At 35.4% G+C, this 26,061-nt stretch overlaps 2 protein-coding genes across 2 annotated transcripts; both read right to left on the minus strand.

Annotated features, from left to right (window-relative positions):
• On the minus strand, positions 1-24,941 carry LOC118742938. Its single transcript, XM_036475368.1, has 6 exons — positions 24,195-24,941; positions 5,029-5,465; positions 3,354-4,034; positions 3,212-3,289; positions 2,910-3,144; positions 1-1,161 (listed from the first exon to the last, which is right to left on the minus strand). The coding sequence occupies exons 2-6, from the start codon at positions 5,207-5,209 to the stop codon at positions 1,008-1,010; spliced, it is 1,329 nt and encodes a 442-aa protein (XP_036331261.1). The 5' UTR covers positions 5,210-5,465; positions 24,195-24,941; the 3' UTR covers positions 1-1,007.
• Positions 9,439-10,165, minus strand: LOC118742940 (sapecin-like). The gene has a single exon (XM_036475369.1). It carries the CDS (start codon positions 10,051-10,053, stop codon positions 9,766-9,768), a length of 288 nt encoding a protein of 95 aa, XP_036331262.1. The 5' UTR covers positions 10,054-10,165; the 3' UTR covers positions 9,439-9,765.
• Positions 24,942-26,061: the final 1,120 nt, after the last annotated feature.

Here is a 26,061-nt window from a genome sequence, read left to right on the forward strand (position 1 = left end):
TGAATAAAGTCTTTATTATAAATAGAAAAAGGCAATAGGAAAAACTTATTTTCGTATAGCTGTCTACCTTAGAAAAATAGTTTTAAGTCTTAAGCCTTACATCTGGCGAAAACTTCTTTCATTTAAATTTGTATAACAGCTGTTTTTGCTTAAAAATTTAATTCAACAGTGAACAAGTTTAAAGTGAATAAAACATTTATACATACAAACATATAAGCACATTATATGTGGTCATAAGCAATAACCGCCTAAGTCGAAAAACCTGAATTCGAAAAACGCGCTTCAAATATTTGGATTGTAATTTTAACCTTATGGGGAAACCATAGTATGTTCGTCTATAATTTTTTGATTAGCCTAGCTGGCGAGATGGGGATTTCACATACACATGGAATAGTAGTTGCAGAATACGATAGCATATATAACTCAATTCTTTTTTAAGTCGACTTAGGCGGTTATTGCTTATGGCCACAGATATTTACCAATGTGCTTTATTGAGATGTGTACATCCAAGCATAACTTACGATGAAAATTGTACATTTATTGAGTGTTTAAAAAATAGTGACTTTTTAATTTCGATTTGATTGCTCATAGATTTATATATGTACGTACATACATACATTACATATATTTATGTGTACATACCTATGTATGCAAAATTTCTTCTCTCTTTATTTAATAGATTTACGCATTAGCCATATAGGAACTAAAAAACTTGTATTAATCCCAAAAAAGTTCTGACTAGCTTCGAGTTCTAAATATCGTTGAACTTTGTTAATTAATTATAAAGTTTTTAGATATTTTATTCGATTTAATATTTAACTGGGCCTTCTATGCTAGAATAACACTGCCATTATGTCTGGTATAAGTACCTATCAATGATATTGTATTCCGTAAGAAAACGCTCTGATTTTGAAGTCTACAAGTGAGTATCATAAGGTACGCAGATAGTCGGTGGGCATTTGTTTTTATGTTCAACCATAACTGTTGGCTAAATCCTGTGGAGCTTATTATCTGCCCATAATGGTGGGCTCATCAGCCATAGCTACTTCATCGTTTGGTGCTTTAGCACCCTTCTTTTTGCCGGAGTACCATATAAATAGTAGACCACACACAAGGTTCACCATAAAAGTAAACCAAGCCAAGTAGACGCCATAGCCGTATCTGAAAAGAATATAATCAAGAGCTTATTAAAGCGATATTGAGTTTTTAAAATAATAAGCTAACAAATTTCGATGATGTCGGTAGGAAATGGCAAAACAACGAATGCATGTCCGCCATGAAAAGGCATGTTAAAAACCATCTGTCGTTCAGTGGCAGCTCGGCCAAACATTTAGCGAAAATTTCCATTATTTTTGAACTAAGTTAAGTAAAATTCCAATTAAGCTGTTATTTTCAGTGAACGAAAATAACCGTTAAATATTAAGATAATGATTTTTAGATAATTGCAAAATTGTTATTTGTAATTTTAATTTTTTTTCGATAAAAATAGTCGGGGACCAAAAATAACTGTTATCTCGAATTTACAAATTGAACGAACGTTGTTTCATAACAGCTATCAGATGGAAAATACTTTTTATTTTCCCGATAAGAGTTTTAACCAAAGGTTTATATTATATGTTTTTTGGTAACAGTTATTATGCAACGTCTTATATTACGCTGTCTGATAAACATTGCAAGATAAGAAATTTTACAAAAACGGATATAAAAACGATGAAAATATAAGAGGAGTGAAATAACTGTTATCAGACAACGCAAAAATAAATGTTGGGTTTTAACTGTTATCAAGCAAGGTAAAAAATAAACGTTGGGAACTGACTATTGTTGCCGAGGGAAAACATACATATATCTCCGGCGTAACCGTTATCAGGCAACGTAAAAAGTAAACGTTGGGTTATAACTCTTATCGGTGAAATAAAAAATATTTCCCATCTAATAACTTTTTTCGATAAAACTTATAACTGTCTCTAATATGTCTCTGAAAATAATCGTTATTTTTAATTTAAAATTTTTTTCGATAATTTTTAACCATTTTAATTGGGAATGCATTTTTATCACAGATTTAAGTCTTTTGTTATCTAAAAAATAAGGTCTGAAAGTGAGGGTTATACCAGGATTGAGAAAATGAAAATCCCAAAAATATCTATTATTCTTGATCCCAAAAATTAAAATCCTTGAACAACGATCAAATTAGATCGGAAAAGTAGAAATCCATGTAATAATTTTTATTATTAATATCAAGCCTTTATCGAGCCTGGTTATTTCCAATCCGACATATACCTTTTAATTTATTAGGGCTGCTGTAGGATGTTGTGCAAATGGTATTGGATTTGCAGTTGAAATTGCATTTACAAATCTTTTTTATGCTGCATAAAAGCAACGAATATGCAAATCCAAGAGCATATGCACAATATCCTCAACAGCCCTATTAATTTTGTTACAATTGGTATGTATCGGTAGTTTATCATTATTTACGAACTTTTATCGATTAGAAGCACAGATGTTGAAGACAGAATGGCAAAAAAAATTTGGAAAAATGGCATGAAAATAAATTTTGTAAAAAAAATTAAACAATATTAATTGATTAATTACTATTTAGGGCAAAAATATAAATTTCCTTATGGAGGCTATAAAATGTTTATAATGACTAAAGAACTATTATTCTTTAACAGGAAAATATGCTCTTTTAAACGTGTTTTTATTACTTAAATAACAAATTTCCAATTTACAGTAAAAAAATGCACACGTGGCATCACTACTCGCGGAACAACTTGTAAACGAAACGGTAAATAAATTTCGTTCCAGCTATCGGAAGCGGAAGCATACCGTTACGCGCGCAATTGTGAAAATTATTCTGAAGTTTGTGCAAATATTTGATGAAAATGTTAAAATTATCAATTAAAAATACTTACGTTAGTTTCGCTCCATCGGGATACGCATAAAATAAGTGTGTTCTAGTGTAATCTACGGAAGATATTAAAACTTGTATAACAACCACAGCAGTGGAGGCTGACACCAAATCAATGCCGCCTGCCAGGCGCTTGAACATATAACGCGGATTCTTAAAAGTGTAAAATGAGAAAATCGAGCCCAAACCCATTACGAAAACGGTGATACAGGCAAAAGAAGCCTGCGTGCGTATATAATCTGTAAAAAGTGCGAGTTTAATTGTGAATCAAAGTGTGAAATTAGTGCTAAATAAATATGTGCTTACCCATCAGCTCGTCATCAATGCCGGGGTCACTACGCAGCGCATTGGAATTGGGAAACATATCTATGTATTTGCAACGCTCTAAAATATAAAGCGGTGAGTTTTTTCAATTAATCTTTTAGTTAACTACATATTTGCAACTAACCAGTTGGTTGGTATACATAACCATTCGACTCGCGACCGTGGCTTGGTGGCAGTGGCGGCACCAATTGCAATATCACCTGATGATCGTTCAACACAAACGCCGGCACGCCTAAATCGCGCACATATGGCCAAAATAGTTTCGGTACATATTGCCGCTCATTCCAACCTTGAAATATGGCCAATTGCGCTGCTTCAGGTATGACAAAGTAATACGATGTCGAATTGACCACCACTTTTTGCAAGGCCGTTCCAAATGTTTGTCGTGCTTCTATATCGCGCACATTGAGCGGATCAATTGCTATTGGCTTGGCCTGTGCTGGTATTATTTCTGCACGTGTTGCATTTGTATTCAGCACAAGAGTTTGAAAGGCTTTCTTGAACGTTTGAAATTCGAGCTCATCATTGCGTACCCAATGCGCAAACATACGTCGCCTGGCGGACTCTGTGAAGTTCTTCATTGGCATTTCTACAATTTCTTCGCTAAATTCACGTACAAAATCTAAACCCGAAGCATTTACTTTGGCATCCATGAGCGTGCTGGGATTCACATAAGCTATTGAGGTAATGTTACGCACCACATTGGCGGTAGGCAGGGCATTGGGCGTGGTGGTGTAGCGACAATGGCGCCACAAGCCGGAGTGGGAGTACATGAAGAAACGACGTGTCTCCGGTATGAAGATGCCTAGGAGGGAATATAAGGAAAATCGAATGAATGAGCTTGCTAAACAACTTGTTAGGTCACAAATTAAAGTGAACAAATACATATGTTTTGCTACATATATAGTGTTTACGAACAATTTTTTTTAAGTCGCGCTGCTCTAGTTTCACATTTCTTTTTAACTGTAGGTTTCTCCTCATAACACAAAGGGATGATTAAATAAAAAAATAAGGAAAAAAAATAAAAAAATAATAAAAAAAAAACATTCTTATAACTTAACGATCCATTCGGTGAAAAATGTTCATAAAATTATTTAGTGTGTTTGTTGTGATTGCGGGACTACGCCATCGAAAATTAAATCAGACATTAAATACAAACATGTAAATTATGTAGCTAATTGGCTATGCTTAGCAAAACTACTAACCGAAAAAGATGTATGTATATACAAAGTAATTTTAAAAACCAAGTACAAAGGCGCAACCAAACCCGGAAGTCTACGCTTCGGCGGATGCGGTGCCGCAATACTATCATAAAGCGCTTTTACTATATGTAAATATTTACGAAAATATACTATTTAAATTTTCTAGCGCCGACCGCTCATCATAAAATTGTGATTTTTGCTTTGTACAGCCCATTTCTCAGTTTGTACACTTGTCGAGCATAATTCCGAAATTTTAGAAAATTTTTAAAAGAAATATGCAAATGCAAAACGAAAATTAAATACACGATAATATCGCAACAAAGATAATAACAAAATTATTTAAAATGCATTCTCAAAAATTTGCAAATTCGTCAAGGCATTTTTGTGTTTGTGTGGTGGGTGTCTTTATGAGCTGTTATTAAAACAAATAAATGCAATTTGTTTTTATTGGCAATGTCCAGCTCAAATGCACACATACATATGTACATTTATATATGCACATACATATGTATATGTACGTGCACTTGTGTAAACAAATATCTAACAATATTTTCCTAAGATAGAATGTACATAAATATTTGCTGACATTTTGCTTACCTTTACCACCCGTAATAATCACCCAATGATCTGTCGAAATCGCCACAATCCACATGATTAGCGAGAGCACCATTAGCACGCTGCAACCGAGCAGTACGCGGCGTTGGAACATATACGCTGCCATAAGCGGCTTGCGTTCTTCCTCTCGACCAAGTGTCGAGCTGGAGACATCACGAATCATTTTGATGGCAGAGTAATGCAACTGAGCGGCGCTACAATTGGAAATTGATACTATCAGCCGTAATTACTGCGAATTTGTCTGAAACAGCGCGTGGCTGTCGTAGCTTTAACGCGGCGTGGTTGTTCTCTTCGATGTCGTTATTATTGCGTTCACCTTTCTTCCTTTTCTGGGCTTTTTTCAAGGGCGGATTCCAAACTCCCTCTCGCCACAGTTGCCGTTTCGCTCATATGTAGTGTGGGTGTTATAACTTTAAACACTGTAAACAAAAACATTATTTAATATGAAATAGTTACTGAAAGAATTCAACGACATACAGTTTTCTTAATGAACTACATATTAACGGCTAAGTGGAAGATCGACCTATCTCGGAAGCCAGCTTGAAAACGTCCTATATCAGAAAAGTCTTCAACAACGTCTTATTTCAGAATTTGATTAAAGAACGCCCTATTTCAGCATTCGGTTCAAAAACGCTCTATATAATAGTTAAATATAGGGTGGTGGCTTGGTCCGATAAGACCGCGCTCAGTTCAGTGAGTTGATCGCTTTCCAAGCTTCAGCGGTTCAGGTTCAAGCTCTAACTTGGTAGCAAAGCGACCTGGAACGAGATAATTTTAGACTACACTTTTTGGCCATACACCCAAAAAATATATGGCTCAAAGGGTACATTCTCCATTTCCTAGGGAAATTACGATAGCAATTACCAAGCGGAGGTTTATGCCATGCGCGGAATTAATTTTACGGAGGTATCTAAGGAGACAGAATATTGCCATCTCTAGCTACGGCCAGGGCGCACCTAAAGCAATATGCTTGGGAGGGTTATACTTGCAAGAGAAGCAGAAGCTAACTGTCCTAGAGGGCCAGAGCCCTTCCCCGCCGTGGGACTTAATACCATCAGGATAAAGTTAAGAGTAAAGGCTCAGAGGGGAACACCTGGACTAAGACAGGCGAAAGAACTTTTGGAAGGTTACAACAACAAGAGGTAGTCGCCCTTGAAAAGGCGAAACTAAGAATTATAAAACGACTTCTAACAAGCCACGGCTGCGGGCCCATATAAAAATCCTGGGGATCAGTGCAGACTGCTCCTGTCGCAACTGTGACATGACAGCAGAAACCCCATTGCATCTCCTTTTAGAGTGGGGTGCGGTTGCGAGAAGACGACTAACACGCCTCGGAGGGTTGTGACCGAAGGCTACACACATTCACTCTCTGCCGCCCTCGAAACTAGCGTTGGAAGAGGTTCTGTCATAAGCTCTGAGGGCACAATAGGCTCAAGGTCGCAGTGCACAACTTCTATCAAATCTATCTGTCTAATAATGTGGTTAATCATTTAACTATTGTCTATATAAAAAACGATGATACAATGTTAAAAAGATGTGATATTTTTACGTGGACTGTGGCACTAGAAAAATAGTAATTTTTGAAACCTTTTGTGTTAGCAAAGAAGGTAGACGAAGACGGATCAGTGCTGAAGACGTAGATTGAGATCAGACCTTGCTGGAAAAGTCGACCAACTTGATGCTGAAGAAGTATTTTCAGAAGAAACGCCGCGTCGCGGCGAGGTCTGTGAAGCGGTAAAAGAGATTAAGGAGTTTGTTCTTTGCAATTGAATTCTGCGGCCTTGAATGTTTTCCTAGAAAGAATAAAGGGTCAAAATAAATATCATGTCGGCGAGGCAGGCAAAACTAAAAGCCCTAGATTATTCAAAATAATCATTAAACAATTAGGTATACACAACTAGGGCACCTAATGGAGGGTTCCACGCCATTAGAGTCTTAATCTCGAGAGGTCCACAGCTCTTCTAAGGTCCGCTAAAGGGATGCCAACTATATATTTCTTAAATTGCAGCCTAGTGGCGAATGACGAAGGGACAAGCTCAACGTAAGCTATTCGAAACTCCCTCCCGAGGAAACTCCGAACGACTTGGCTACTTGACAGGCCGCTGCAAAAAGTTAAGCCAGGCTCACAGTGTAGCATTAGTTTAACTTTCAGATTAGTAGAGCAGAGGCGTACTAAAGGCCTCCCAGGGACCATTTCGAAATCATCTCGTATAGATGTTTTTTGTTTTAGTTCAAATTTAAAATTTTTCCAACAATTCAATATCTCTAAAATGTTCAAACAATTTGTCAACAGAATTACTGACACTATTGTCACATTTGGCTTATTGACGTTGAAATATTATTTTACGATTACCGCGCATTTCTTAAATATGTACGCGTGGGCGTACCAAGGTGTACATACGTGCAAAATGCGAACAACGCGCCAAATATTTTTAGTTGGATTAGGGGGCGCAAGTGGTCGCAGAGTTATACAAAGGCTTACATATATACATATGTATATTAGGGGGCATCACCCCGCATACAAAAAAAAAAACCATTATTTTTTTTATATTTAAAAAAATATAAAAATCACCTAGACGTTAAAGAATTTAAGCTGAAAAGGTCTTAACGGAAAATTTTTTAAACATTTTATTCAGACGTTAAAGAATTTAAGCTGAAAAGGTCTTAACAGAAAAATGTTTAAAAAATGTATTAAATGAATCTAAATGTTGAGATTTTTGAGGTATTTTCAAATAGGTCCAGCTCGTGTAAATTTTAATATTTTGCAGAAATATATTGGCGGAAGTCTTAAAATACAATAAATTTTCGAAATCCGGTAAGAAAACTGCAATTTTTTTTTTAGTGAGGCACCCTAATGCATAGATATACATACATACATATATAAATATGTACAGATACCCGTATGTATTTAAGTATGCCGGTACGAACATATTAAGAGCTGCCAAAACACTTGACTGCTAAACTGTCAAATCTGCGTGCGACTTAATATTTTAGTAATTTACAATAATATTTGTATGTTGACGCCAACGGTCTTTAGCGGCCTAGATTTAATTTTCTTACTTTATGTATGTGCGTGTAAGAGCGCACGTTCACATTGTTAAATCACATTAAAAATAAACAAATTTTCACTACCAACAAAGTCAAAGCGGTATGTGACTACATACATAGTACTATACTTAGAGAAAATTAATTTTGCTTGTAGGAAAAATTATCGACATGCGGGTGTTATACACCTTGAAATTAAATTTGGAAATAGATCACTCGTCCGGCCTAATACATATGTATGTACATAGTATGCTATGGAAACGAGCCACACACATGCACGCGCACCATAAACTTGTATTTATTATTTTCTTGATTTATGACGTTCTTCCAGGAAATGAGCGATACATATATTTATGTAGCCTTATAAATATGCGATATCGGGTATTTCAAGACAGATTCCCAATAATAATACCCAATTATTTTTTTAACCATTTTTTCGTAGTAACTATAATTTATAGGTTCGCCAAAACCCCTAGAAAATGGCAGAAAATACAATGGGGGATAAATAAAAAATTATTAGTCTTAAACAATGGTTAAATAAACAATTGGTTATTGTTATTGGAAGTCTCCTGAACGGAACCAGAGTTTTCCGATCGAAAAATATTGATTTTCCAGAAGTCCATAACATTTCAAAACTTTGAGCGATTTGAGCGACCTCTAAATATTTTTTGATTTCAAAAAAAAAACAAAATAGTGGTATATTTTTTTCGATATAGAACAATCCTAGGGGGTGAGAGCATTAAAATTCCGACTTTACTTATTTTAGACCACCCTAATGTCTTCTGTTCAAGAAGTGCCTATTCATTAAGCATTTTCATTCAAGTTTTTGGTCAATAAGCATTTAAGGGTTATTACGTGGTAGTAAGTACTATATATATAGTATATTTCGAAACTTGTACTTTCTGCCACCCTCAGACCACCGTGAAGCGTCATGATCTGGTTACAGCCGGACTTTTCGCGATTTTTAGGAGTTCCGGCATTATGAAGTATTCTTCAGTATTTTTAGGGATATTTCTTCAGAATCAGCGATTTATCAGCAATCATCATTACTTTTGATTATCTTTTAGGATTTCCATGTTCAATTGATCCATTTAGGAGTTATACTTTTGGAATTTCGAGATCCAGTGAGATATTTCTCAGGTAGTGGGAACTTTTTGAGTCTCGCGATATCTGTTGACAATTTTCACTTTTCAGATATCGTTGGATCTTTTCGGAACTTTCAAGACCTTTCAATCCTTTTCTGAAGTTTTTAATTTTCTTCAGGTCTTCGGGATCTGTTGAAACTTTTTTGAATTTCCCGGGATTTTTAACGCTTTTGGGATGTATTGATACTTGTCTGCATATTTCGAGAGTTTTAGCAATTTATTAATAATAAGTCAAAGAGTTTAGTACTTCTTCAGATTTCCTACCAAGTACTATCCAGAAATTCATATCCAGAGAGAACAGCCTTTGCTGGGTATCTGAGCGAAACTTTTATAGAGAAAAGCCTTCAATTCCAATACTTATGACTTCTATACATATATTTTGAGTATAAAGTAAATTTTTTTAATTTTAATTATAATATTTTTTTCAAGCGTACATTCTTATACATATACATATACATATTTCAAATTGTATTTTCAAAAAATAAGCGTATAACTGTCTCCCACTGGTTTATATTTCACCTCGCTCTTTTCAGTTACGACAGACGCAAACAGCGCGACCGTTGCAATAACCGCCACGATTGCCGCGAAGTATGCAATGGGCCGCACAAGCGCTGTGATTAGCGCCAGTGCCACTAAGTAGATCGCATGTGGCGCGCTTTTGGCGACTCAACTCAGACACAGATTCCTCATTCAGTACGGCCAATTGGTCGAATTCCGGCTCTAGCTCCAGAGCAGTTGTTTCAGCTGGCGCTGCATTGGTGGCATGGAAGAGGCAGAAAGCACAGATGAGTCCAGCGAAAAGTACGATTGTCTTCATATTGAATTGATTGCTTAGGATGTTTGCTGGCGATACTTTAGTGATTGCGCTGCTATGGCTGTTGTACTGCTACTGCAAAGGCTTTTGAGTTATGATACTGAATTCAGTTAGGTAGCTGAGTTTTATACTCTGCGCGATGCGATTATAGTTTCTTGACATGCTGCTGATAGCGCACGCCCATAAGAGTCTGGGATCACCCATGTACCCAATCGTGGGGGACTCACAAAGGTGATTTTATTGTGAATTTTCCAGCGTGTATAATTCACTGCGCGGTATGTCTAAAGACAACCGCTAGCACTGATAAGCGGAGAAAGAAATGGGGCTGATAACATATGTATGTATGTATGTACATTAGGGTGGTCCAAAAACATATCTGGGGAAAAAGTAAATTCGAAATTTGTATGCTCTCTCTCCTTAGGATTGTTTTACACCGAAAAAAATTTACCCCTATTTTTTATTTTGAAATCAAAAATATTTTTAGAGGTTGCTCAAAGCGCTCAAAATTGTCCATGTATTTTATATGGAGGAAAAAAACTTTTCGTAGAAATGGTATAGAATTCTTGAAAACCAATATTTTTCGATCGGGAAAACTTTGCTCCTATTCAGGAGATTCCCAATAATATTACCCAATTATTTATTTAACCATTTTCCTTGGAAACTATATTTTCTAGAAATCGTAATGGGGGAAAAAATAAAAAATCTTAAGTATTAAAATTCCGACTTTACTTGTTTGGAACCACCCCAATGTACATACATATGTATGTGTAGATAGATATACTCTATTTGGGAAACCCGTGCTGTTGTTTGATCATCGTTTGCATGATCACATCCTATACAAACATACAAAAGTATGTACATACTTAAATATTTATTGCACAATTTCAATTATTTATGTTCACATACACCTACGCCTATACTAATTGTGTATGTACAAAAAGACAATAGCGGAAGAATTATGCCGGGATTCCTTTTTTGTTGTGCTAATATTGAGATATGTAGGTATATATATACCATGTTTTACATTAAATATGAGCGATAAAGCTCTTTCCAAGGGGATGCCCAAAAGTATGTAGCAATGCAGGTGAACTTAGCAAATTTTCGATACTTGATATCAGCAAGCGGCATGTAAATATTTCTTTGACATTTAAATATTTAATACAGCAAGCATTTGAAACCATGATCAAAAATAATCGTTCATATCAAAACTTTTAATTTTAGATCGCAAAATCGTTAGTTTTTAATTTAATTTTTTTTCGGTCAGGAAAAGTGGTTAAATTTTGATTTTATTTTTTTCAATGAAATTTAATAGTTATTTTGTGATTAGAATTTTTTTTTTTGATAAAAATAACCGTTATTTCGGATTTATATTTTTACCTGTAAAACTGCCAAAAAGAGAGTCAACCCAAAAAGTACGGGAACGCTTTTCCGGTAAAAAACTGGTAAAACCGTCAAATACACCGTGGACGCCATTTTTTGTTTACATAGCTGTTTTTTTTTATCATTTGGCGATCTGCTAAATTATAAGCAAATACACAAGCAAATTAACAAAAATTTGACAACATTGAACAGCTGATGGGTTGACACTTTACCAGATTTTACCAGCAAAAATTCTTCGAGTAAAATTTTGCAACTTCTGGCCAAGAGAGTACCGATGTTACTCTCCCATTTTTCCCCTACTTTGCCAGAGTATCGAGTACGGAAACGCTTTCTGGTAAATTCCTGTAAATTCTTGCATCTTCTTGCGAGTTAGGGAACGCAGCTAATATTATCGAAAAAATAAGAATAAAAAATAGCGAGTATTCTGGATCGAACAAATAGAAATAAAATAAAAATAGAAAAATAGAAATACAATTTTAACGATTAAATTATGATTTTTATTATAAAGATCATAACCGTTACTGTCCCTGATTGATACACACAAGTATGCACAGTAGCCAATGATTATTTCTAAAATTAAATATACATATCTAGATACTATACATGTGTGGAGAGAATGAGGAATGATGAACAAACCAACAAAAATTACTTTTCTTTCAAACTTGGTACGAAAATTCTCGCCGGAAACTCCGAAAAAAGAATGTGTATTGGAAAAAACTTAAATATATTTACATTCTTCTTCTTCTTATTTGGCACTGCAACCGTTTGTCGGTTTGGGCCGAGAACATAAAACTTCGCCAGTTGCCTCCCTCGTTTGCAGATTTGCGCCAGTTGTTCCTCCCAAGTGCGGACAGGTCCTTCTGCACTTGGTCCTTCCACTGTGTTCGTGGGCGCCCTTGCTTTCGTTGTCCACCCATGGGTGCGGAGTCGAAGGATTTCTTCCCCCGAGCGTCGTTTTCCATGCGTACAACATGTCCAAGCCAGCGCAGCGGGGCCATAGATCTTGCGAAGAATAATTCTCCCAAAGCCTTCTCAGCTTCGTTCGACATCGTCCATGTTTCTGCGCCATATAAAATGATGTGAGATTTGTAAAGCGTAATTTTTGTTCGTCGAGAGAGGGCTCTGCTTTTAAATTGCCTACCGAGCCCAAAGTAGCACCTGTAGGCAAGAGTTATTCTTCGCTTTATCTCCAGACTGCCATTATTGGTGGTGTTTATACTGGATCCTAAAAGCGCAGTTAGTCAACGACGTAGCGTAAACGTAGGTTGAGGTACGTAGCAGCACATCAAATATACTGTTGAAAGAGAGAGACGAGAGCAACGCCAACGTCACCGCCATGCGGTGGTGAGTTTTCGTTAGCACGCGAATCCCATGAGGTAGATCGTGTCTGCGTCAACCTACGTCTACGTTACGTCATTTACTTATCATATGAGTGGCGTAGAACAAATTTCAAGTTTGTTTTTTGAGTTCTAAACATTTATTGTTCACAATTTCACAGTTTAAACATAAAATGTTTAAAATTAAAATTTCCTCTAAAAAAATTTTGTTTAAAGATAGGTAACCAGTTTCCTCTCCCAGCCTGTAAAAAATTAAACACAGTCTGTTTACTTTTACATACCAAATTTGTCACGTAGAGAAAAGCTACACACAAAGTGTTTAAAGTTGAGTAAATATGAGCACTTAGCATTAGCGCACTCAAGGGGTGGGTTTTAGGGTTCAAAAGTTTCGAATCGCTAACATAAAAAAAAACACAAAAAATGACGCTGTTTGAAAAACCTAAGTTACTTTTTTCTGGGTGTAATTGTAATCACTCTAACCTTAGGCTATTCAAAAATCTAAGCACCTTGTACGGTACCATATTCCAAATTTTAGATGGAGAAGACAATCGTTCTCCAAGGTGTATCAGTCTGCGATTCATATTTCGTGGGCAGGCACATAGAATATACTCTGGGGTGGCCTCCACCAGACTACACAAAACCTACAGTCATCTCTACAGAAAGCCCCATTTGATTCAAATGGTACCTGAACTTGCAGTATGCTGTCGAAGTAGCCAGGAAGAGTTCATAACTCCTGCCAGTGGGAGATTCTTCCCAGCTCCTAAGTAGTTCTGCAGTGTAATATTTGTGTAAATAAGGTTCCTAAAATATTAGGAGACACATATTTTCTATTTTTCGCAAATAACTATTACTAATTATCACGGAACCTACGAAAATCCAATCTAGCCTACCAACCGACCAAATGAAAAAAAAAAACTACCAGTTTTGGTAGGAAAAGCTCCTATGTGGCAACACTGATGTAGTCATACCAAACTGAAAGAAATTTCCTCGTTAGTACTCTTTGAAAATTTACACTCAAGTGCATACTACTTACATATGTATGTATGCATAAACAAACATAGATGCATAGATGTGGGTGTGTATTGTGCTCTTAACTGTTGCGTTTTTTTAGCTCTTCAAGTTTTACTTCAGGAAGTTGCAGAAAATTGTCGCTTGTGGTCTGTTGCAACAAAAAAAGGGTGTTGTGCTTAACAAATGTTTTTAAAGCTGCAGGAGTAGTTGGAATTTTCTGTTTTTATGGCTTACATTGTTATTGTTTTAGTTAGACACGCGCAAGTACATACATACACATACATGTACATTCATACGAAAATCGCTTCAATTTTGTTTTGTTTTAATTTGGCTAGCACTTGGCATTTTACTGCTTGACTTATTGTCTACTGCTTGGCACTTGCCTCGCGATACTTTGCCTTTGTTAATTCATTCTAGCAAGGTGTATTGGTGTTTGTGTTTTGCAAGCGTTATAAGTATGTATGTAGGTATTTTGCGATTCTTTTTTAGCTTTGCATTTTTGTGCTCTTGTATTTTTGTGGGATTTTCCTATTTTTTCTTTCCCATTTTATTTAGGTGATTTTGTTTTGAGTTTGAAGAGCTGCTGATAATCTTATTTTCGCTCATTTCAAATATCGTGTGGAAACTAAAAACAAAAAGTCTCTATGTATTGTTGCGGTTAGTACAACAACAATTTTTTAAATAAAATATGTGTGTCGAAATAAAACAAAATAATAGGAACGACTGCTAGTAGTTAGAAAAGCAATGCCTGATTAATTATAGATACATATGTATATGTATGTATGTTTGAAGGTACTTCTTACGCTAAACTAAGTGTATTAAGATTTGATTTTATGACTATAATATTGTGTTTACAGCACATTTTTCTAGTTTGCTGTTATTATGATTTATGGTATATTTTCCGTCTTTTTTAAATGTAATAATATATACTTCAAAGACCAATATCTCAAAAAATGTGGATATTTGCGAGTTGATGTTGTGCAACCTTTTTGTAGAAAATTAAATATCCTACAAACTTGTCATTTATTTTTTCGGCAGCTCTTGATATTTTCGAGATAGGAGCAAAAAAAAACAAGAATTTCATGAAAAAATTTGGTTTAGTGACCCGTACTACCTCGCTGGTGGGAGTTTGGATTACACCGCAACGAATGCCTCGCATGCGAGGTTGCCTAAATTTTACAGGAGAGAGCAAAACCGGTCTTATTTCAAAGCGTTAACCGGTAAGTGTAACTGTTTCAAAACTTCTGATATCTCACCCATACTGCGACTACTGCGGAGTCATGTGAAACAGCAAGCATAGCAGCGGCTTTCAAACGATAAAGAAGTAGAGCATGGAAATGGAATTGTGGGTGGCTAGAAAAAGACAATTCTTTCCAGCATACATATGTAGGTGGGGTGGAAATTCATTGCTGCTCTGCAAACTTACGAGACGCCTTTATTAATTTTAGTACTTTTTTGAGGGAAAAAGAATGTACCTCGTAGATTTTCAGTACATCGGATTCAAAAATGTACCATCCAAGTCTACCGAAAGGCGGACAGCGGCAGAGAAAATGTTCTCTAATAGCCTCATCTTCCCAACAAGACGCGCACGGTGGATCATGGATGGTGATCATGCCGTCGCAATGGACTGTACGCCGCAGTCAGTCCTTTCACCGTTCGTAGATCACCCTGTCAGGCCATTTCAGCAAACACTTGGTAGTTTTGCAGGCGTCACTCCTACACCAACGGTTCTCATGAGTTTTATTAATGAAGTCATTGATGTACCCGATTGTTCCCGCTATGCTTAGCGCAAAAATTGGCTCCGGAGAACCGCAGCTTGCCAATTCATCAGCCAATTCATTCCCTGGCACCCACACAAGTTCAAGCTCATTCCAGCTTGCAACGAAGTTCAGCTTCGACTTACATTCATTGCCGTCCCTGATTTTTTGCCTGCGCCTTCTTTCGCCAATTAGCCAGTCTGCTATCTTCAGTATTGCATAGACTTCCGATTGAAATACCGTTGTCGTTGCATGCATTCAGTACATCACCTGAAGTAACCGTCCAGATGTCATCCAGTTTCAGTTCTATTTTCTTACTAGTCTTTGAGCCGTCGGTATATAAAGTTTTGACCGATCTCTCCAAGAAAATGTGTGGATTTCTCCGTTGCCTGCCCCCATGTAGGTAAGCTAACGACGTACTTTCTTCCAAAGGAGGCTCCGGTACCATACTGCAGCAGAGTCGATGACGTGATGTGTGGTCTGACCAAAACTTTATATATCCGGAATACCATACCCGGCCCCAGAGCCCAGGTGTGAGATACCTTAGATATTCCACGGAAAGAGTTAGGTTTACCCTCCAATTTCAATTTTCGCGTAAAAAAAACTACACATGTTTTGCTCTTGACAATCGCTGGCTCAGTTCTATCAATAAAAAACTGAAAAACTATTCCCATAATTTGAACTGTTTCGATTTGACAATCCAAGTTCCATTTTTTCTCAGTTGTGCTAAGGCATGGGTCTCCAAAAATTTATACTTAAAAACAGGCACGTTTTCGTATTTTCTATACAAAACCCCACACACCCTTAGCCCCCTTATCGGATTTGATCTTTCTGGAAGTTGAATGAAAAAGGAAAACAGCCAAAGATTATTGTGACTACAACATACCCAATGGCTGCAAAGTAGTGTAAATCAGGGACCGTAAACGTTACATTTTTTAATAAAAGAATCGCTTTTTAACAGTTATTCTTTGACTTTTACTGAAGTACTCCTTAAATAACAATTATTTTTGATTTTTATTTAATAAATCCAAAATAACAATTATTTTTTATTTTTATCTAAAAAATCTACAAATAGCAGTTATTTTTGATTTTTAAATTAAATGTCTTAGATAACAGTTAGTGAAGACTTTTATTTATAAAAGACATATATAAATATCAGTCAGTTACTTTTACTTTTAAAAGTCATCAATATAAATCAGTCACTGAATTTTAATTTTTTAAATCATACTTATAAAAGTCATTTGTATAAGTCGTTGTAAACTTTTGCTCCCTTCTTAACTGCGAAAAATTATAATGACTTTTATACGTATGACTTAAAAAATAAAAGTCGTGGACTGATTTATATTGATGACTTTTATAAATAAATGTCTTTGATAACTGTTATCTAAGACATATAATATCAAAATCAAACATAACTGTTATTTGCAGATTATTTAGATAAAAATCAAAAATGATTATTATTTTGGATTTATAAAATAAAAATCAAAAGTCATTGTTATTTTTTTAATTTTGCATAAAAATTACAAATAAAAATTTATTTTAAAATTTGATTCTCTGTGAAAAAAGAAATCGATTGGTATGTATCACTTAGTTGTAAAACATATCCTTCATTGTGAATTTTTCAATGACAGTTTTGATCAATAACTGTTATGTTCGGTCCCTGATGTAAATAAATCTTTGTTTATTATGAGAGAGATTTGGCAGTTTAAAGCCATAACCAGGTGTTTGCTACGCCAAAGCTTTATACATACGTTTGTATGTACATGTGTATTTTGGTTTATTGTGCAAACGAGTAGCTTGGCCTTGGGGGATGGGTCAATAAACGCTGGTTGATGTATTCTTTTGATTTATTTTGACAGTTGTGTTTGTCATAAAATTCTTCACGAGCTCAACATTTTGTACGCTAAGTAAAAGAATAAAACAAGATGCGAGTCGAGGAAACTTAAAGAATGTGGGTAAGTTTATAATTATAGCAAAAAAATTTCAAAAATTCCAAAATGACAATACAATTAAAATGATATGCATACCTTCATACATACGTACATAGGTGCCTACGGTTAAAATATGTGAACGAGTGTATTTATGTGGCGAATTAGAATATATTCAAACAGGCCATTAGTGTTGTCAATCCTATGCATGCATCAGAGAACGGCACGAGTACGCCGCAAAGATAAGTACATCGAATTTATACTCTATGCTTTTCATATTCGAGTATCATAAACACCGCATCAGAAATCTTACGGTGTTTACTGTACTCAGTTTTATTCAAATAAATTTAATGGCGTTTTCGTTTCTACCAAAAAATTTCGCCTTTTGATTACGCCCTTTCTCTTTTTGTGTTCGATTCTAAAACAAAAGCAAACGATGAGAAAATTTTGAGTTCTATTCATAAAATGTCATACTTTTGTAAGGCAAAAAAGGCACATTCTCTGCCCTTTGAAGCTTTGTCAATGGAGATGGTTGACCTGAAAATCAGATGGCTTAAAATGACAATATTATTAAATGCGTGAGCTAGAAAAGGGCAAGAAGGCAAAATCTTGCCCTTTTACAGGGCTGAATGTAACATGAAATACATTTTTCACAGTAGAAGGGCAACATTTTTTTGAAGAAACGAGATCACCATAAGTAAAAGGTCTGAATTTTTAGGAAAAAGCAATTGCTTAGTTTTTATTCATTCGTCCACTTGTGACCACAGTGGCATTGCACTCTTTTCTGGGAGCATATTTCCACTCCGTAAAAGCAGCGATCTTGAAAATGATACGTGTAAATATCGCACTCCAGTCTTTGTTTTCATATTCTGTTTTATTGTTTTCTGTGCGCATACATATTACAACCCTGTGGCCAAAGTGCTTACATGAGGCGATTTTACAGTTAACTTTTTGTTGAAAGCAAATTTCGCCTGGTGTAAAAACGTAACGCGGCCTCTGCAATATCCCAATGCCTATGTATAAGCGTGTGAGTGCCTGTGTAGACAAAATAGCGAATATACTTGGAGTCACAAAAATAGGTACTCATGCTGTTCTCTGGGATGCTTGCACATATGCACATACACACGTATGTATATATGTTGGTCAAGCGCATGTGCATCTGTGTGTTGTGGGAGAACTTGCGAAAGTCTGCCAATTTATTATTTTCATTATTAAATTTATTTTAATCTATTTCTGCACGAAAACATTTAAACAAAATATTTAGAAACGTTTATGAAAATGAAAGAAAGATGTTATAAAAACAAAATGAACTTTCAGTAACAGACAGAGAACGTTGCCATTTAGACGAAATATTGCTATTGTTTCGGTGCAGGGTATGATCAAAATACTACTTTAAAATGGAGGTGTCATTGGCGGTGGGCAGTTCTGCCATAACCATTTCAATGCACATAGTTCACAGACAGGTGCTCCAAAAGCATTCCAATGTGAACAGTCCAGAGATAAACTAAACGAAAAATCTCGTCCGTTGACGATTGTTGTAGCCGATCGACCTGTGAGCCGATGTTGCTTAAACAACAAGAGCGCAATACTTTGTTCGTGCACGTTCATGCTTGCACAGATGAACGAATCGCGGTTAGATTTGAATTTTTTACACTTCGTATGCCAGCGGAAATCGGAATTTTTTAAGTATCCAATGTCCCTCATCGCATAACAAAGCAACCAGTCCAAGTCTTGTTCTGTTAGATACTATCTCAGAACTAGTAACTTTATTTCATAGGGACACTTGCGCACTGCAGGGTATAGTACCTGGTCAACTGAGTTTCCGCAACAAAGTGGGCTAATAAGTACCTATTTTCTTTTTTTTCTTTTTTAGTATAGAAATGTGGTAATGAAAACAACAAAATGTAATAACTACCATGGTGAAATTATACCAGGTGTAGTAATAAGATTGAGAAGAAAGATTTGACGCTTTCTTGTTTTAAAATTAGCTTGAAAGAATGTCTATAAGATAGCCGAATGTCAAGAAAATTAAGAAAATAAAGCGAGAAAAGAACAACACCCTCCGCAAAAAAAAAAATCTAAAAAATCAACGACAAATTTTAACGACTAGAAATTTACACTTTCTTATACTACAATTGCATGGGCTACAAAACTGCATACCCGGAAATATTCTAAATATTTTAATTACAAATTTTGAAATTTTGATGACAATTTTTTGAAGTTTGATTAATTTTGTTGCAATTTTTGCAAGCTTTTTAACTATTACTACTGTGGTTTCAGTTATAGATTGAATTATATTTTAAATAAAATTATTAAAAATAAATAAATAAACACAATTTGCATCAATATCATTTTGAATTTCGTTCCTAATTAGTTGATCGCATCTGTATTTATAAATATTACTTATTCAATTATACACATATGTGCTAGAACATTAAGTTGGCCCTTATCTTTTCAAGTTTGAAATTTGTCCTACCCCTCAATTAAGTTTCCGTACCATAAAAAAAATGTGTGTTTACAAAATTTGATTTTAATCGAATGAACATAGTTAAGAGGGTCTTCTAGTCGCTAAAATTTGCTTAAAGCAAAAAAAAGCTTTACATTCTTTCTAAAATTTTTGTTTTCGATTTTGAAGCCTTGAAGCACATCTTCGCCTCATTCCATTGTCCTATGAATGCTACAGCTCTTATGTTTTCTTGTGTTGGAATAAAACTCAAAAGTATCCCAATCAAAGTTTTTTTTTTGTAAATGTCTTCGAAGAGCCACCCTTATGCTCACATATGTATCTGTACAGAAGAACATATGGTGACAAAATATATCAATCGGTCTTCGTTAAACAAACGACGTTGACGGGGCGTGAAAAACGCTCAATATGTGGAATTTTGAGAATTTACATATTTATTTCATCATCTTGCTGGCAAAGACAAAAGATGCTGCTGCCCCATGCACATTAATGTGTTTGTTTTAAATAACGAAACAACTGGTTTTATAATAGTTTTGAGAACAAATAGCAAACTTAACTATAACTAAATTAAATTGGTCAAGTTGACATCGTAACTTTTCCTGTCGTGGTATCACAACGTCACGCGAACTTTAGTCCTAAGTTCGCCGCTGCGTGACAGTTCCAATCACACCTACCTGGTACGTTTATTAGATAAATTCTGATCATAACAACGCAGATGTTATAGAAAATATTAAAACCTTCATTCGTGTTCGACAGAAGTGAATCCACGAATTTCATTTATTTTATCGAAATGCTTTACGGGTAAATAAAAAAAAAAAAAAAAATGTGACATAGACAGAATATAAAAAAATTAAATAACGCAACTATGGAAAAAATATCATAAAAAATGTCTAGTTAAACTATAGCAGTATATATAGCAACAACTAAAAACATTATTTACGCTCGTACACTTATGGAAGAATACATAAATTAATCATTTGAATTTCCCTTCCCAATTCGTGGATGATTCATGATTTTGCCTCTCAAATGGGGCGGGTTGCTATTAGCTGGCCAAAGTTGGCAACCCTTAAAAACTGTTTCCATAACTTGATGCTTCATATTCTAGACATTGAACCGCAAATCTAGACTTGGGGGTTTACGGCGAATCTTATTTCGTTTGCTTGTATGTAACTAAGGTGGTACGGTTTAATGGACAGTCAAACCTTTTAGGGTACGCATACGCCCTGTGTACCTTTCATACGCCATGTCGACTAGTTACATACTACTTATCGTACCTTTGCTGCAAGAGTATCATAAAAAAAAAAAAAATAACAACTCTGCTTTTACATATATGCTCACGTAGTAAAAATCGACACAGCTTTGAAATTTTTACACTACATAGAGTAACTGGTGGCGGTAATTTCTGCATACTTAACTCAATATATTATTATTTTTTTAAGTGAAACTTCTTAAGCGGCGCTTAGTTGGTTGGGAGTAAATTGGCAAATTCAACGGAAATTGTGCAACGCAAATGGTTGGGGCTGAAACAAGTTATTTTATTCATTCAGTTATTGAAATATCGGAATTTTCCCATTTCTGAAATTTACCGTTATACAAGAAACGGGTGTAATTTTAGTCCGATTTTAATAACTTTCAACGAATGGCTTTGCATCGAGTTTGGTAGAAATTGATAAATCTGTAACCAAGGTACATATTTGTGGCCATAAGGGCGGGGGACCACGCCCATTGTCAAAAAATGTATAATATTCTCATCTTATGATAGCTGGTAATTGCAATCATCGATTTTAAGTGAATTATCTTCAGTAGTTACGGATTTATCGCAGTTTTCGTGTTTCTGTAAATTACCGTTATATGGGAGGTGGGCGTGGTTATTGCCCGATTTCAAAGATTTTCAATAGATTTCTTAGCTGGACCCTAAGAAAAGGTTCGTACCGAGGATTGGTGAAAGGGGCTACTGAGATATACTATGTCATCATAAGTAGGTGGGGTCACGCCTATTTTCTAAAACGTTCATAATAATAGTATTATTTTGTACCAATATTCTTCTTCACATATTAATTTTCAAAAATTTGGATCCAATATTTACTGAAATATCGTGGTTTTTGCATTTTTCGAAAATACCGTTATATGGGAAGTGGGCGTGGTTATAGTCCGATTTTGCTAATTTTCAATACCAACCTACCTTAGATAAAGGGCAAAGGGCAACCTACGTACCAAATTTCGTTTAGATATCTCCATTTTTGCTCGAGTTATCGTGTACACGGACGGATAGACAGACGGACAGACACACATGGCTTAATCGATTTCTTTTTTAATTCTGAGCATTAATGTATACACTTGTCTATATCTATCACGATTCGTTTTGGCCCTTACAGACAAACGTTATGTGAACAAAGTTAATATACCCTTGTGCACAAGTGCAAGATAAGGGCAAAAATGAAGATCAAGGCAAATTTAAACACTTGATTTACTTATATGAGAGCAAAGGTGAAGGGGAATATGTAGATAAAGAAAATGATAAACATAAAAGTAAAAACAAAGATAAATGCAAAGAAAAAGATGAGGATGAGGATATCGATAAAAGTATAGGAAGAAAAATTGAAATAAAGGTATTTATAGAGAAAAGGATATAGATGGAGACATAGACTCCATCTGGGAACTAGTTTGGGATTTTTGAGATTTTCGGGATTCCCGGGACTTATCGATATAATAATGATATTTTATCGGTTCTGTTATTGATATTTTTATCGATTTTGTTATCGATATTTTTAACGATGTTATAGATTTTGATATCGATATTTGCGAAACTTATCGATATAAAAATCGATATTTTTATCGGTTTTGCTCTCGAAATTTTTATCGATACTTTTTATCGATTTTGTTATTAATATTTTTATCGATACATTTCATCGATTTTGTTATCGATACTTTTATCGATGTTGTTATCGATTTTTTTCTTTATATTTTTATCGATATTTTAATCGATTTTCTTATCGATTTTGTTATCGATTTTGTTATCGACATTTATATCGATTTTGATTCGATAAAGGTGCTTTTGTTTTCGATATTTTGATTGATGTTACTATCGAAACAGAATAACATAGATGCAATTAGAATGAACAGGGTAGAGGTAGGGATCTAGATAGAACCTTAAGCAAAAGTAGATGTATGTGTGTACATATGTATATTGGTCATGAGCAGGGAAATTGCCTTTTTTCTGCTAAAGAGATAGAGTATGTTCGATTAAGAATGTCTCCGATTTAGCTTTCCCTGATTCCATATATAAACATTTGATGTTGCCTTTTTTAAATTATTGCGTGGTGAAAGCCCTTATTCCTGATATTATAAAAGTTTCAAACGTTCCATATTTAAATTGGGCGCCACTTGTATCAACTCACGTTGAGCGCACGTTTATTACTTCAAACATTCAAAGCTGTGTTAAAACCTGTTCTGTCACAAAAATATCAAGTTGATAATGAAGAAAATCGATGGATAAATAAAGAAGTAATAAGCGGTCATATGAAAATGCGCAAAGATTTTTTTTGTCTGAAAAATGAGCAGTAAAGAATGTTACTCATACGCCATGTACACCTAAAAAGATCTCGAAAACTTATCCACAGAATAAAAAATTAATTCGATTTTCGCAATCGGCAAGAAATTCTATATAGCAATTGGATATGTAGTGGCGTCCGATGAACATTTTTCCTGTAAACACGTGTTATTTTAAAGGTTTTGTCTTGTTTAGTGCCTGCTTTTGCCTTTCTTGTTATTTCGAGTGCCTTTTCGTGCCTATTTCGCTGTTTTATTACGCATTTTTTTATAGGTTTATGGGTCCTAAAAATCCGTTCCCTGGTTACGAGATAAACTATATGTGTAACATAAGTTTTACTTCTCCAGTGTGGTCCAGGCGCGCTTACTTTTTTTTTGTGATTATGACACTCTTACAGCAAAGATCCGATATGCAGCTGCCAGACATACTCGCATACCGCATTACTACCTCGTTTTGTAGGCACATGTTTTGTGTTGAGTCAGTTTCGTTTATTTTCATTCTTTTGTCACATATTCTCGGTAGCTGTATTTTTAGGGGTTTCGTGTTCATTGTCATTGTTGATCGTGAAAGTCTTAGCAGAGGCATTTTTGCAGCTAGAATGAATTATGCAACTACACTCTCAACTAGGTAATATTAAATATAATACAACTCGAGCACATTATAAAAATAAATTAAAAGTTTTGAATCTTTTTTTAGCCGCTGACAGCTAAATATTACCTGGCGGGTTGCACATAAAATGCGCAAGTTCAAATCAGCTCCGCTCACTTCCTTTAGTATAAAGTTTTCTTTAGTTTACTTCTTTTTTTCAAATAACTCAACACTGCATTTCGCAGCGACTCACTTTCTTTTTGTTTAACACAAACTTGAGTTCTTTGTCACATTTTTATTTTTAAAACTCTTGCGCACGTTTTCAGCTTTTTGTTTTATCCTTTCTGCTCGATTGAAGTTTTGTAGATAAACACTTTGTTGCATGAATTTTTCAAATATAATTAGTGCTATTCATTTCCACACCACAGCGTTACTAATTTTTTTTTTTCAACTTTATAAGGCTTTCTAGCATTTTTGGGGATAACACTTTCCGGGTATGGGGGCACGGCAAGCAACCCGCTTGCTTGTAACAACGGCAACAGTTCGTCCGAACGGTCAATCAGTCATTCGCACACTGAAGAGTTGGCGTTCCTGGTGACTGGCGAGTTGCCACACATCATATATGTAAATAAGTATATAGCTGCCTAGCTGTTTAGGTGTTTAGGTGTTTAGGTGTTTAGCTGCTGGCTGCCTGGCTGACTTTTCTGCCTACTTGTTGGCTTGCCCGCCTGCCTTTGTTTTTGGTCTGTGTACGTGCATATTTTAGCTGCTTGGCCGGGAGCTGATCTGAGCAGGCGACAAGTAAGCATACCAACATTTGTTATGCTGGGTGCTCTTTTTTGTCGCCACTTTGTTTAGCTAATGCCGAGAGTAATGCGCGGGAATGACTTCCTTTTTGCACAACAAAATTCTAAATGAAGTAAGTATATGCACTTCAAAAGGAGTCCGCTAAAATTTTGGATGCAGAGGGGGGGAAAGCTATTCGCTGACACTCAAATTTGGCGGAAAACACTCTGTTGTTGGTTGGATTCTCTTCAACCAAAGTACGCTCTTCACGGATACTCACACAAATAAGCGCTAATTGCATGTATATGTGTGTGTAAGTACCCTGGCGGAGGCAAGTGAATTTTGTCAAATCAACTAATTGAAAGACTACTTTAAAACAAATACAATGAGTAATAAATGTTTCGAGTTTCGTTACTCTTTTTACTCAGAGAAACAATTTGTGTTTTGGAAGTATGAAAAAACATCTGTGGAATGGCAATTGACTGCTTCCTAGGACAACACCATGTTAAAAAATGAGTTTGTTGTAGTGATAATTAGTTATCACTGAAAATAAGGTAGTTTATAAATTACTTTTAAATTAATTAAATTTCCTGCAGGGTATGCATGCAGCAGCCAGTAAATAAAAAACATAACCAACAAGGCAACTCATCTCACTCGACTGCTCTGTGAGCGTGCCAGCAAACAATTAAATATGCAACTGTATGTTAAGCAACAGTCAACAGGCAAGTTAACCGCAGCCAACCAAACAAATATGTATGTTGCTTGCTCCCTTGTACGCAGTGTTGCCGTTGAGAATTTTCAGAAAGTTGCAAAAAAAGGGGTCATTGACGAAAAAAATGGTCACCATATTATTTTTGCTTTTATTTACTAGTAAAAGAACAAATCTGTTGAATTAAAAAAAAAAATAGCCGGACAAGCTTTGCACAAAACAGGGTTGGAAGCATACATATAAATCAAGTTGCTGCAAGGAGAAGTTTTAAGTCATGCATTTTTTCGTACTTATGTATAGGAGGAAATATTTTTTAATAGCATGGTTCTGATAACATTTCCTAAATAAAATCTCAGAAATCGGGCCAAAGTCGCACATAATTTTGCTAAAGGGTCCAAAAATCAAAATTTTGGCGCTTAAAAAAGTGTCAAATTGCTCCTTTAGTCGCACAACGGCAACACTGCTTGTACGTCCCTGAGCTGTGTTTTTGCGCTCTTTGTG

This window comes from Rhagoletis pomonella, unplaced genomic scaffold (genome assembly GCF_013731165.1).
Source record: "Rhagoletis pomonella isolate Grant_MI unplaced genomic scaffold, Rhpom_1.0 Rhpom_scaffold_00007, whole genome shotgun sequence".
In the NCBI taxonomy this organism is placed as follows: Eukaryota; Metazoa; Arthropoda; class Insecta; order Diptera; family Tephritidae; genus Rhagoletis; species Rhagoletis pomonella.

Bases quoted from the DNA above. Each gene is read 5' to 3' on its own strand.
- LOC118742938 (XM_036475368.1), bottom strand. From the start codon at position 5,209: ATGATTCGTGATGTCTCCAGCTCGACACTTGGTCGAGAGGAAGAACGC. The intron at 3,290-3,353 runs GTTAGTTGCAAA...TTTATATTTTAG, and splicing joins TTATGTATACCAACCAACTG to AGCGTTGCAAATACATAGAT. The intron at 3,145-3,211 runs GTAAGCACATAT...CACTTTTTACAG, and splicing joins CATTGATGACGAGCTGATGG to ATTATATACGCACGCAGGCT.
- LOC118742940 (XM_036475369.1), bottom strand. From the start codon at position 10,053: ATGAAGACAATCGTACTTTTCGCTGGACTCATCTGTGCTTTCTGCCTC.